The 14,928-nt window shown below is 40.9% G+C and overlaps 2 protein-coding genes across 2 annotated transcripts in view; one reads left to right on the forward strand and one right to left on the reverse strand.

The window, feature by feature from the left end:
* Positions 1-5,482: 5,482 nt before the first annotated feature.
* On the reverse strand, positions 5,483-10,630 carry SLITRK2 (SLIT and NTRK like family member 2). Its single transcript, XM_056537598.1, has 2 exons — positions 10,413-10,630; positions 5,483-10,175 (listed from the first exon to the last, which is right to left on the reverse strand). The coding sequence occupies exon 2, from the start codon at positions 10,130-10,132 to the stop codon at positions 7,589-7,591; it is 2,544 nt and encodes an 847-aa protein (XP_056393573.1). The 5' UTR covers positions 10,133-10,175; positions 10,413-10,630; the 3' UTR covers positions 5,483-7,588.
* Positions 10,631-10,786: 156 nt separating this feature from the next.
* The window catches only part of LOC130290249 (uncharacterized), a 101,727-nt gene continuing 97,585 nt past the window's right edge, over positions 10,787-14,928 (forward strand). The window contains exon 1 of the transcript XR_008847540.1: positions 10,787-10,907. The gene's annotated coding sequence lies outside the window, so the exon portion shown is untranslated. The remainder of the gene's footprint in view (positions 10,908-14,928) is intronic.

Consider the following 14,928-nt stretch of genomic DNA (forward strand, 5'->3'; position numbering starts at 1 on the left):
CTACAGACAGAGCTGTAGCTAGCTCTTTTTTCTCCTGAGGCGAGAACAGAAAATTGTGCCCCCCTCCCCCAAATTTTGGCTTGGGGGGCCCCTTGGGAAAAAATCTTAGCAGGATACCCTTACCAAATAATCAGAGTAATTCTCTTTTTTTTTTCTTCCCCATCTGGCACAGGACATCATGGAACCTGCAACACAAACTTATTAATATTAGGCTCTGCACTTTTCAAGCATTATCCTCCCCTTTTCCCTACAAATGAATCCAGCCTTCCCACAATGCACAAGGGGGGAGATTTATCAAAACCTGTGCAGAGGAAAAATTGCCCGATTGCCCATAGCAATCAGATCGCTTCTTTCATTTTTATCATGGCCTTTGCAAAATGAATTAAGAAATCTGATTGGTTGCTATGGGCAACTGGGCAACTGGGCAATTTTTCCTTTGCACAGGTTTGATAAATCTTCACCAATGTTTCCAGCCTCACTCAAATGCTTCCACCCCCCCCCCCTCCACAAGCACACAAAATGCCTTCTGCATTACCCCACACAGTGACAGAGGGGTGTACATGGGTGACAGGGGTGTACATGGGGTGTACAGGGGTGACAGAGGGGTTTAGAGGGGTGACAGAAGGTTGTACGGGATAAGAGAGGGGTGTCCAGGGGTTACAGAGAGGTTACGAGCCGTGACAGAGAGGTGTAGAAGAGTGAAATAAGGTTGGGGGTGCACTACCTGAAGCTGAGTAGGCCTCTGTCAGCACTGCCCCTACTCCTTCCCTCCATCCACATCATTCTGCTGCAGGACCAGGGAGAATACAAAGTCCAGAGCTGCTCCACAGGAGAGGGAGAATACACTAGGATTGGAGTTGCACCATCACTCATCCCGGCACTGCACACAGACTTCCTCCTGCCCGGCCTGCATGCCTGTGACTCACAGGTGCACAGGCCTGGGCAAAAAAAATCAAAAAATATTAGCGTCATATTTCCCCACCAGAGTGTCCTGCCTCAGTGTAATGTGTGCTGGACCCCCCTTGCACCCCCTTGCAACAGCGCACCTGAGGCGATTGCTTCACTCGTCTCATCAGAGCTACAACTCTGATTACAGAACATACAAGTGCAAAAAACACAAACTTCAAAAAGCACTAAAACCTGTGCTATCAAAAAAGAGGTGGTATTATATGTAACAAGGTCATCAAGGTTGGGTTTAAAAGGGGGGGGGCAGTTTTTCATAGTATCTAGGCCCTTAAGACTGATGTACTACACCCAAAATTGCACTTTCTCTCTCAATCTCACTCCCTTCCCTATCAGTGCTTCTAGGAAGGATTTTGGCTTGAGGTGAATCGCTGCTGTTCTGTTCAACACACTGTCCAACACACTGCTCTCTGTCCCTCTCTGTAATAGAACGCTGATGTGACTAGGAGGTGAATCGCTGCTGGGAAAAAAAATTCTGTGCAACACACAGCGCTGCCTGCCCCTCTCTATCTCTCTGCAATAATAGGCTGAAGTGACTGGATGCAAGATGGCTGCCGATTATGTAGGGCTGTGACATCACAGGGGTGGCTGTTTTCTGATAGGCTGCATGCTGTATGTGATTCAGGGTCATCCCGCCTACCCATTTTCCCGCCTTCCCAGGATTCCTTTGCCCCATGTCCTCACATATGGATCCGCCATTTTAGATGCCCTGAAGCCTGGACCGCACTAAATGAAGTTTAATGAAGTGATTTGTGCAAACGAATCACGGTGATATTCCAGTTGGTTGCAAATCATTTTTTTTCTGAAATTCGTAATGAATTCGTCAGATTCGATTCGCTCATCTGTAGTTATAAAGCATGAAGGTTATACTTCGTATAAATAAAAAAAATAAAAAAATAAAATCATTTCCTAGTACACTTTATTATATCTATGCCTCAAAGGAAATAAAATGGTTTAGGTCATGTAGCCTGTTAGCTTTCATAGCTCCAATACCCATTATGTAACTGTAATATAGGGGAATACTAATGGGGAGATTGATGAAGCTGTTTTACAGTAAGATTCTCTTTGTTGTCCACAACAACCAATCAAAGCTTAGCTTTCGTTTCTCATGATAAAATGAAAGTTAAGCTGTGATTGGTTGCTATTGGTAACTATGTAAATCTTAGTACAAGACAGCTTGATACCTAGAAAGGAGCTCTTATTAGTGATCCTTAGGTCAATTGTAGATAGTGGTAATACGGCCACATACTTGCACCTACATGGCTGCAGCAACAACTGGACTCTGCATAATTTAACTTAAAGGAATACTCCCCTGTCCCAGCGTTCGGAACATTTTGTTCCAAACACCGGGGCAGTGATGTACCCCTTTAAATCACCATGGGATTCTTTTGTAAACTAAGGGTGGAGATCTGGATGTTATGTGCGTAATATGGACACTTAAAGGGAACCTGTCACTTAGATATACTGTAGATGTTGCTATGCAATAATATGTGGATATCAGCAGTCCCATATATTATTATTAGTTTTTAATAACTGTCCTTTGCAATATGCTAATTAGCCGCAGTAGAAGCACAGGCTGATGACAGCGCTTGTGGATATCGATCCATGCTGTCAATCACATCTCTTTAGGTGTGAACTGAATAGGTGCGAATACAGTTATGGACTAGTTCTAAATGGTTGCCAATGACATCCAAATGACTTTTGCAGCCAATTTACATATAGTGCTGGACAATTTATACAAGGGACACTGACATTCACAATGGTAAGAAAAATTTAATTAAGGTCTATTACATCTTGATGATTTTTATGTAGCATAAATCTACAGTAAGTGACAGGTTACCCTGAAAGGGTTATTCCAACCAGAAGCGAAGCATTTATCACTTACCCACTTATTGTTTTTGGCAGAAATGCCCCTGTAAAGAAGCCTGTAGTCTCTAGATACATTTTTTATTTTTATTTTTTAGTTTCCACGTACAACCTAGGACTAGATTAAAGGATTTGTCTTACTAAGAAGAATCCTTTTAAATCAAAGTGTTTCCATTGGACATCTAATGTTCAAAGCTTTGATATCAGAAACCTTGGTCAATTCGAGACACTGCTTCTGGCTATGTGTTTTCAGCAGTGGGTCAATGAGAATCTGAGAGTCAAATAAGTGATTTTGTTTTTTAGAAAAAAATTATAATAATATTAGATCCCAATTTTTCAAATAAATAACCAACCATATAATTCATACAGTGAGATGGACCTCCACTTTAACTTATAGAAAGGGGATCTCAAGTGGTGTCCACTTCTCATATGACATATATTTACCTTAATGGGTTATCCAGGAATAGAAAAACAGAGCTAATCAAAAACAGCACAACACCTTCCCTCAGGTTGTGTGTGGTATTACAACTTGGCTCCATTCACTTCTATGGAATTGAGGTGCAATATCACACACAACCCAAGGACGGGCATGGTGCTGTTTTTGGAAAAAAAAAATCTGCTCTATTTTTATAATTCTGGATAACCCCTTTAATAGGGAAACATGAAAACATTTTTTGTCAGACAAATTTAAGAAGAATAAAAAATACCTTCTTTGCAATATGTGTATTGTATGCATTTTAATTAGCAATACATGATGCTTAATTCTGCATTATACAGTATAAAGGAAGTGGCCTAGGGCCAATGTTCTTTTTCAACAGACTCAGAATAGTCAAACAGACCCATCGACTTCATCACTATATTTTCTAGGATATGCAGCTAAGTAGCAGATTTCTACAGCTATTTAAATAGGACCACTGTATTGCTAGAGCCCAAAATAGAAGGGAAATTTTATGTGCATCAAAGATATAATTCTTAAAGGGATACTGCTGTTTTATACTGTACTTATGAAAACATAAAACAAAACAGATACATGATCATCTGCATCAGTGGTCTACAAATTGTGAACCTCCAGATGTTTTAAAAGTACAAATCCCAGCATGCCTGGATAGCCTTCAATATGGTAGCCCATGTTAAAATCTGTCAGGACATGCTGGGAATGAAAGTTTTGCAACATCTGGAGGGTAACTGTTTGGAGGCCACTGATCCACATACTGTAATAGAAATGAGATCAATACTAATAGATAAAACAAACAATAAAAAGCAAACAATACATGATAAACAAACAAACAAATTGTTTATTACACCAGATAGGGTGTTAAATACTATTTAAAGGGGTTCTCCGGTGCTTAGACATTTTATGCCCTATCCAAAGGATAGTGGATAAGATGCCTGATCGCGGGAGTCCCGCCGCTGGGGACCCCCGGGATCATGCACGCGGCACCCCGTTTGTAATCAGTCCCCGGAGCGTGTTCGCTCCGGGTCTGATTACCGACGACCACAAAGCCGGCGGCGTGTGATGTCACACCTCCGCCCCCGTGTGATGTCACGCTCCGCCCCTCAATGCAATCCTATGGGAGGGGGCATGACAGCTATTACGCCCCCTCCCATAGGCTTGCATTGAGGGGCGGAGCGTGACGTCAACACGCTGCCGGCCCGGCCTTGTGGTCGTCGGTAATCAGACCCGGAGCGAACACGCTCCGGGGACTGATTACAAACGGGGTGCCGCGTGCAAGATCCCGGGGGTCCCCAGCGGCGGGACTCCTGCGATGAGGCCTCTCATCCCCTATCCTTTGGATAGGGGATAAGATGTCTAAGCACCGGAGAACCCCTTTAACTATTTACTATTTTAACTACCAAATATGAATAAACTCCATTGACTGCTAGGTATGGCATTACGTACGGTCTTATTGTCCTACAGCAGTATTCTACTCTGAGTGCCCGGACCTACTGAAGGTTGTAGATTTACAAAAGCTGAAATGGAACAGGTTAGAGAACACTGGGCTAAGGGATTGTGGACATATAATGGCTTCACCACATGCAGTAGACATGTCATGTAATGCCCTAAAGTATCTATATTATGCTGCATGGTCCATACGTAGCATCAGAGGCAAAGCTTGTAGCTTTGAAGCCCCAATGCAGAATCTGCAACAAGGCTCCATATGTCAATTATTGTACTGCTCTCTTACAGGACAGATATGCTTTGGGGCCCCCTTAGGCCCTAGGGCCCTGGTGCGACTGTTACCTCTTCTACCTCTATAGCTACACCCCTGCATGGCATGGTTATGTGGTCTTGTTGTATTATTTTACTCTCCCATTCCTCCCCCATTAACTGAATACAAGTAAAAATACTTAAAGGTGTTCTCCACTGCCCTGTCTTCTGGAGCTCCGCTCACAGCATCCGGAAGCTTATTACTCCGGACGCTGTGTGCAGGCTTCCGTGTTCGAGGCCGCCCCCTCGTGACGTCACGCCTGCCCCCTCGTGACATCACGCCGTCCCCCTTGTGACGTCACACCCGCCCGCGTGACATCACGAGGGAGTGGCCTCGAACACGGAAGCCCGCACACAGCGTCCGGAGTAATAGACTACCGGCCGCTACGAGCGGAGCTCCAGAAGACAGGGCAGTGGAGAACCCCTTTAATGAAAATTTTGGCATATGATTTTAAGTGCAAATACTAAAACCAGAAACTTGTTAGACACTGTCCACACACTGTTTGCATCCTGTCGAAAGATGTTTTTTTTGTATTAAAAATTTGAAAAAAAGGCATCAAAGGATACCTACCCTGTTACAACCTATTGCCATTGACTTCTTTTTTATTTTATTTTTACAAAATAAAACAGGATCTATTTATCTATTTGGACCCTGTTTTAATGGTAAACCAACATCCCCCCCCCCAAAAAAAAAAGAAAAGGCCCTTTCTACTAAAGTATGATGTGAACCCAGTCTCATGTACTCACTGCTCAGTCCCGGAAAGATAAGCTAATAACAACCTGACATGTGAATATCCCACCACCATTCTCCTTTGACCATACATATAGTCTGGTATGACATATTTTAAATAAGCTCTTCAAATCTGACATATGAAAGTGTATAGCAATGCAAGGACATCTGAATGCTGCATTATATTATATAATCTACCTCCATGACTGTTTTAAGCATTCCCAATGTGCTTTAAATAACAATTTCTATAGAAACAGACTGCAGGCTTGGTGAGTGAGATGTATGTTGAGGAGGGCACAGATCTTTCCTACACTGCTCTTAGGGCTTCCTGTGATTAGAATGAGACAGCAATTAAACACAGCAAAATGCACATTTACAGAATAATTTAGAATATGTTAGAATTTTGAGAAATTCCTAAAACAGTCAGCAGTGTCCACTTCAATCTCGGCATGATAATAACGGATTATTATGTGCAGTAACCTATTTATGAAAAGGAAACAGTGTGCTTCTTTCAGAGTCCATCAATTGCTTTAGTAAAGATTTGAAAAGCTTGGCCTACTTTATATGCAGATCACCATCCCAGTTGCATAAGGATTTACAATAGACAAAAACAAAACTGTTTTTGTTTTAAATAATGGGTGTTTGTTTAATTCCCACAATTATGCCTGCATAGGAAATGTTTACTGACTAGTTAAGATGTAGATATCGCTCTTTGATCATTTTAATTGTGCAATCAATTGCCTAAAATATACATGAACTGCAATTAATGCTATAGCATCTCCAGATTGCTATATAAAGCATTCCCACCTACAACACAGTCTAGAAAATTCAAAAAATAAAAAATAAAATAAAAAAATGCCACCGCCAGTCAAACACTTGTTGTATAAGTTGTATATTATAAAAAAAAAAAAGCCATCCAAGCAGAAATACACAAATATTATTTCATATCATTTAACTCTTGTTTAATTAGGAAAATAGTCTTAAAACAATTAATAAGCATTATCAGTAGAGCTGGAGAAAGTAAGCAAGAACTATATATATATATATATATATATATATATATATATATATATATATATATATATTCCCTTTCAAGGAAGCATTTCTAAATTTCTAGATCTCTACACTTGAAATGTACATCTTGAAGAAAATCCTAACAAGGGAGAGATGTCAAATCTAAGTAAACCCTTTTTTAAATGACTTTTCAGTGTCCAAGAAATTATGGACATTTTTTTTTTCACCTTTTTATCAATGTCATGTAAAATACAAAAAGAGATTGTTCTTAATCTTTTATGGGATATACAATATATATTCTTTTCTGAAATACTGCACATTAAAATATATTCATGGTATAAAAGCTAAAAGCAACATTTAGGTTACTTAAAGTGCAAAGGCACTTTAACTCAAAAAAGTGACGCCCAGTGGCTGCAGTAGGTAATTGATTTGTAACAGAAACAGGTTATTTACATAAGGAAAAAGGAGTTCAGTTCAGCTTCAGAGAGCTTCTAGCTATTGTTTAGGACATTAGATCGAAGATCCGCTCTCGTATTAAACATAAACAGAGAAAAGAAAAAGTCAAAGTGATAAAAAAAACAATCAAACAAACATTAATTTAAAGGAAAGTGTTTCTAGAAGTATAATGTAGAAATAATTTAAAGAAAAAGAAAAAAAAGGATACATTGTCCCCAAAGCCAATGGTTATACAATGTATCTGTACCTGTGTAGCTTAAAAAAGGCATACCGTGTATGCACAATTGCTTCTGACATTCCATATAAACAACAAGCACGAAGCAATGTTTCTCTTTCTTCAGAAATGTTGCCTACAGCTGACTTATTGCAGTTTGCTTTTCCAAAACCTCAAGGTAATCTGGCTCAGATTGCATTTTTCCTTGAAGGAGAAGATGCTCCTGTTTAGTTTGTTCTGCAAAGTATTTTCTGGGGGTGCCATATAAAACAGTTTTATTTATCCTGTCCTGGTTCTGGCGCCTTGATTCATATGCAGGCATGAGCTGCCTTTTAGGCAAGGTGCAAAAGTTATAATGAACCACCCCTCCACTGGGCAATTCCTTAACCCTCTCTGAAATATTCTGGTACAAAAGTTCTGGCTCTGCTGTAGCAGAGGACTTTTCCAGCAGTTCAGTTGTGCTTATTGTGTATGCAGATGGGTCCTCTTTTTTGTGGTCCAGTTTGCTGTAACTAAACTCCTGTAGGTTTCTGTAGTATGCAACAGGGTCTCCTTCTTTTTGCATGTAAATTGGATTCTGGCACATTTGTCCCACAGGTGGCGGGATGTAATTGTACACATGGGCCTCAGTTTTATCATTGGAATTAGTGTTGTATGACCCATATTGCAGTTGAAAAGAATTGATATCTAGATTGTTTGCACTGCTGCTTGGAACACTCTGTACCCCTTTTCGTCTTTTTAACACAAAGACAAACAGGCCGGCCCCAAAGCATACGGAGAGAATAAAAACCACTAGTAATCCCAAAATGAGCACTGACAGAGGAACCTCAGTGTGCAGTTCTGGATAAGGACTCGGTGATATACCCGAAGGATGTGGGGTGTAGGTTTTGTGATTGAAAGATAACACAGTTGCATCAGCCAAATGTGGGTTCTCTGGGCATATTGCCTCTTTAGACACAATCCTCAGATGCTCTCCGGCATGTTTAAGTGGTGACTCACATGTAACTTCCTGAACAACCACAGTGGAGCTTGACTGCTCAATCCAGTTTTTCAGACCTAAAATATCACATGTGCAATCCCAAGGGTTTTCCTGGAGATCTATCTGTATGAAGGCAGTGAGCTGATCAAGAACTCCCTTTACAGGCAGATATGAGAAATGGTTGTTCCTCAGATTTAATCTAGTGAGGGCAGTACCACCAAACACATTATCAGGCAATGATCTCAGTAAATTGTTGTTCAGAAATAAGAGCTGTAAGTTGCTCAGAGCATCAAATGTACGTGGAAAAATGTCCTTTATTACATTGTACTCTAAGTAAAGATATTGCAAACTGTACAAGCCTTCAAACATGGATGAATATAATATTTCAAGGTAATTGCCATTAAGATAAAGTCTGCGCAAGCTTGTAAGGTTAGAAAAGGCACCTTCTTGTATGACTGCTATTCGGTTATTCCCTAAGTGTAACAAATCCAGTGAATAAAATTCTAGAAGATCAGTCTTATAAACAATTTGTAGATAGTTACCTGTCAGATACATCTTTCTTGGGTTGCTGGGCTTAGGTTGAAGATCTGAAATGTTGCTGATTTTCCTCTCTTGACAATTGACAGTTAAGCCACTATCAGAGGTCTGAGACGTGCAAAGACAACTTTCTGGACAGCTTTGAGGAACTGGAGATTTGGTCTGATATACCATGATAGGCCCAAAAATCTGCCTATCTTTGGATACTGTGACTCTAGGAGTGGGTCTGTTCCGGGTTTTGGGGGGTCGACTGGCCTTAGGTGCTCTGGTTGGGCTCACTGCAGGGTTAAAGGTTGGAGGCATTCGTTGTATGCGAGTATCTGGTAATGCTGGATGTGCAGGTCTCTGATTTGTATCACTTGCACTTTTCCTAGGACACAAATCTTGCCTTGTAAGCTGTGTAACATCTTTTCCATGCAGTCTAAAAGGAGTCTCGCAAACAATCTCTCCCACAAATACAGTGATGGTATCTAGCCATGCTTTAAGAGGAATCAAATCACAGGTACAATTCCAAGGGTTCTCCTCCAGTTGAATCTCCATGATGCCTCCAATGTGCTCAAGGACACCAGCAAAGGGCAACATTTTGAGCCTATTGCCCCTCAGATCCAAATGAGTTAAAAGTACAAAGCGAAAGACGTTGTTTGGGAGCGATAACAGGAGATTGTCATTTAGAATCAAGACTTTTAATTTATTCAGTTTGCTGAAAGCACCAGCTTCAATAACACTGATGAAATTGTAATCTGCTTGCAGATATTCAAGACTCTCGAGGCCCTGGAAAGTTTCCTCTCTTAACACTTCTAATTTATTATTATTGAGATGTAATCTTTTCAGTGTCTTAAGCCCATTAAAAGCACCAGTTCTGATTTCCTGAAGCTCATTGTTGCCCAAATGTAGAGTCACTGCATTCGAGTAATTGACAAACTCATTTGGGTATAGCCGGCTCAGTAAGTTGCCATTAAAGAAAAGCTGATAGATTCTTGACTGGGGAGGCAGCAGCAAACTGACGCTGGTGAACCCTTTATTTTCACAATTGATATTTAGTACATTCTCCTTCTCCTCACACAGACAGCGGATCTTGCATATATCTTTGGCAGTTTTTCGACTCTCTGTCTTTAAGATTGCAGTCACTGACATAACACTCAGCAACAAAATGCTGTTCAGCATCTTTATATTCCACAGATCCAAGATCTGGTCCCTATTGTAAAACCTTTAAAGAAGACAAGAAAGAAAAAGAAAGAAAAAAAAAAACAAAAGATTTGTATCACACACTCAAGGCAAAGAACAAATGTCAAAGTGCATGAAAGACTATCCAAATGCCTGCTTCTAGAGCTGCCTAATGAACTGGAAGCCCCCACTTTCTCTGTTCCCACACCGATCCTACAGCTTCCCAGTGATTCCCAGTATATTCTCTGAAAACGTGGAGAAATATTAACTGTGTACTCACACATCAGGAAAGCATGAGGCTTTTCTTCCTTGTAAGTCCGATGCGGGTTTGCATATCAAAGCATGCAGTTCCAGCTCAGCTCATTTGTCCCTATCCATGATCTCTTGGGAAATGTGGGGAGAAGTTATCTGAGTGGGAGTCTGCCGTGACTGGGAGTAGTTGCTGCCGTGGCCGCCTTCCCTTCTCTGCTTCCTATGAGTGGGTTTCTGTAGAGGCTTCTGCTCTGCAGGCTCACTCGGACCGAGAGAGGATGACGTCACGCTCTGGAAATTTGTTGCTGGGGGAGCACTGCAAACACGTTGTGCCTGTCTATTGTGTTCGCTTGTAAAGCTCAAATGTGATCTGTCCCTTTCATTATAGGAAAGGGAGTGTAAAACTCATTGTGATCCTTGGATGCTGTCTGTCTGAGAAGGAAGAGTATCCTCTCAACCCCCTCCCATCTTCTTAAATACTCCTGATCATCAGTTTAGGCTGCACTATATAGAGGACAATGCTGTAAGTTTATTTTTCTTCATATACTGCTTCTCCACAGATGGATACAAATGGTTACTGTCTAAGCGTGTCACCTGTTCTGGCATGCCTGGTGTGTAGAGCGGTGCAGCATATGCATTGGGAATCTTTGATATGAGGACTGATCTGCATGTCTGTATTAATTATTGTGCATGTTTGACCTACTGAAACTAATGGACATAAAAGCTGATTGTATTTAACTGCTTGTATATTGACTGCTCAACGCTGACGCCGACTGAAATGTTTGCTGTATGATGGGCTGTCAGATATAGAACTGTTTTTAGCTTAAATAAAAAAAAAAACAATAATGTTATCCTAATTTGTATAAGTGTCTATTTATCTGTGGTAACAAATGAGTTAAAATATCTCTGAATTCCCAGACCCAAATGCAAGGATCTGGGTGTCCAAGTGACCTTTGGCAACCAGTAATGAGAAGGGGCAGGGAAGAAGTCAAGAATTGATGGACAGCTTTTCATCCTCAAACATGATTTTGCCCTCTAATGGGACCACTGGGAGGAACCGAGAGATAGGTCCCATAGTCTAGATGTAATTATGTGTAGACGTAGAACATCATCATCTGTGTGTTGGACTGTAGAGTATTTGGATCATTATTACAGCAATTACTCTCTGTGGTGTCAGTGATGCTTATATTAACAGATATGTGGCTAGAAGCTCATTAACTCCAGTTAGTGTAGACTCATAAAACCTTCCCTTGTTGTAAGCCTATTGTGTATTAACACACAGTAACCCTTCGCATCCTAACACTTTGTCGATTGTCAGTGCAGAAAAATCCCAGTAACCCTCTATTTTCTACGGAGTGGATGCAGAGAGCTATTTAGCTTGCAGGAGATTCACTGACCTTGCAGGAATGTAGAAGAGCTCAGTCTAAATATCTAAGACATGATTATTGCGATTGACTACATAGGGAGAAAATGGGTTAGCCAAGGTTAACTTTGTAATAAAAAAAAGTATTCTGACTTACAGTAAGTGCAGGCCAATGTAACAGCATGAAAGAAGAGTGAAACTCTAAACATGGAGAATTTGAGGATATTTCTAAGGTTATCCTAGTGGGTATGAAAGAAAGCATTATTTATAAAGAGAGGCGAAGAATGCAGGTTTTCTTGATGTTGGCGCCAATGCACAAACCCTTGCTGCATTAATGTAGCCCTGCCTGGCTTAACTCTCTAAACTGCTTTCACACAAAGTAGTGATCAGTGAAGTGATTGTTTCCTGGCCGGATGGACTGTGGGTGGTAGAGAGAAATACAGGATGACATTTACAGGGTTGTTTGGCATCACAGATAAAGAATGCAAAAATGTACTCTCTATATATTTCTAGGGGATATTCATTTATCAGCTACGCAAGGACAAGCGTGGCCATTTGTGCATTACATCCTGATATATGTAATTACTGTAAATATCAGATTCGTTTAATTATAGTTTTGCATTAGGCTCAAAATTCTAATGAGATCTCACTGCAAAGTGTTCTTAGTCGTAGCAGATTTGTACCACTTGCCTTTCTTCTCAGCTTTTAACTGAAGCACATTCTGTACCAGGCTTTCAGTAACAGATAGGACAGGAGGGGGAGTTGCAAATGTTATCCCTACCAGAATTAGACCTGCTTTGGCCACCCACCTGCTAGTTCTATTTGGGCGTGCAAGCCAACCAGATTTATTTATTTCAGCCATTTATCTAAAACAGTCATTCAGTTTGCCTTTCGGAGATATACCTGTACATAACAAAGTTTTATTTTATATTGAGCAGCAGCAGGATTGAGGCAGACTTGTGTGATACAGACCACAGCCCACATATTGATAATGTGAGTCCCTGTCAGAGAATGCTGCTATTGAATCACAGGAAGCTGCACCACCAAGCTTCAGCTGCTTGTACGAAAGAACATCTTAGAGTGTCTCTTCTCTAGAATATCTCTGTTCTCTTAGAAGGAAACTAGCCTTTTTTTAAACAAATATGTTGTTTATTGATGCCTATCGCTAGTCTGACCATTTCAGCATATAGGCTACCAACCTATGACCTTATTCTAATAAACTTTATAGGTTACTCATTTAGTGGTCTTCTTTAAGAAACAAAGAATAATAACATGTAAGACTACGGTATGTCCAGCAATCATACGTTCCAACCGGCAAAATAAAGGAAATTTTCACTTTTTTTTTAGTGGTCAGACCAGAAAAGATACATTTTATGTGCAGTATTATTCTGAATAATTAGAGTCTGCAGAATCTGTCAATCACTACAGTCCCAGATATGTTTAACCATCATTTCTATAATAGGGCACTCACACATTTTTGGTTTGTACAAGTCAATGTTAATAAAGTGTTTTCAAAATGCTTCCATTTAACAATGGCTTCAAGTAAGGCTATGTTTACACTTGTCTTGAGAGTATCCTTCAGATGTTTAGTCATCCTTTTCAATATTTTTGACAGCAAGAATAGCGTGGCATGCATACAAGGGTTACATAAACCTAAATATTCCATTTCTCCTCAATTGCTATCCTTATCTTGATTCCTGGTGTATTAGGATATTCCAAACACAACACATTGCTATCAACAGTTAAACAAGTTTTAAAGGGGTACTCCGGCACTAAGACATCTTATCGGGATAAGATGCCTGGTCGTGGGGGTCCCGCAGCTGGGGACTCCTGTGATCTTGCACGCAGCACCCCGTTAGAATCAGTCACTGGAGCACGTTCGGGACTGTTTCTAGTGGGGTGCTGCGTGCAAGATCATGGGGGTCCCCAGTGGCAGGACCCCACAATCAGGCATTCTTATCCCCTATACTTTGGATAGGGGATAAGATGTCTTAGCGCCGGAGTACCCCTTTAAAGTATAAAAAACTTATACCCTATCTGCATTGCCTGATCGCAGGAGGGGGGGGGGGGAGGGTGTGTCTGACCATGATCTCCCATATGGCGTCCTGCTCTCCTCATGAATGTAGGCATGTGAACCACCACACAAAGCTGTGGCCATCATGCACCACCCCCCCCCCATGTATCTCTATGGGAGAGATGGAGATACAGCATCTAGGAATCTCCAGCTTTCCTATAGAGATGCATGGAGGGGGTGTGTCAGCCACAGCTTCACACCTCATTATCACACCTCATCTATGCACAGAGCTGGGGCACTGGGCGGGAGATCAACACTTCCTTCGGATAGGGAATAAGCTTTATTTTGCTGGACTTCTCCTTTAACACCTTAACGACACAGGGCGTACATGTACATACAGGTACACACTTGTCACGGTTTGGGTGGAAGATGAGCTGAGCGTACTTCAGACCTGATGAGTACCAGCTGCAATCAGTAGCTGGTACTCACTGCTAATGTCAGACATTGATGTGATCACCAATGTCTGACATTATGTTGGTTATTAACATAATGTTCCCCCCTTCCAGTTACATAGGGGAGGCTGATTTTAGGACCTCCACAGTTCAATGGCAGGGTCCCAATCACCTGCCTCCGTGCCATCCTGATGGCTTATTACTTCTTCAGGCTCGGAACTCGTGTCAAATGACGGACATCACCAATCGCAGTGATCAAAGTTGATTGCCGCGTCTAAAGTGCAAGTAAAAGTATCCCGGCAGCTCAGTTGGTCTATTCAGTGCTGTTGCGGTCAAATCGCAGATTTCCTACCTGTCTCCTCTCTGTTCGATTGTCGATAAGCAGGCTGTAGCAGCAGAGCGCCAATAACACTGATCAATGTTATGCTATGGCATAACATTGAACAGTGTATGCAATCAGAATATTGCATGTAATAGTCCCCTATGGGTACTAAAAATGGTGTAAAAAAAAAAAAGTTAATAAATGTGATTGAACCCCTTCCCTAATAAAAGTTTGAATCACCCCCTTTTCCCATAAAAAAATATATTTGTAAACAAAAATAAACACAAACATATGTAGTGCCACGTGCGTAAATATCCAAACTATAAAAATATAATTCAATTAAACCACACGGTCAATGATGTACATGTAAAAAAATTCTAAAGTCCAAAATTG

The sequence above is a fragment of the Hyla sarda genome, chromosome 9, assembly GCF_029499605.1.
Source record: "Hyla sarda isolate aHylSar1 chromosome 9, aHylSar1.hap1, whole genome shotgun sequence".
Lineage (NCBI taxonomy): Eukaryota > Metazoa > Chordata > Amphibia > Anura > Hylidae > Hyla > Hyla sarda.

Coding starts and splice junctions, on each gene's coding strand:
- SLITRK2 (XM_056537598.1), bottom strand. CDS start 10,132: ATGCTGAACAGCATTTTGTTGCTGAGTGTTATGTCAGTGACTGCAATC.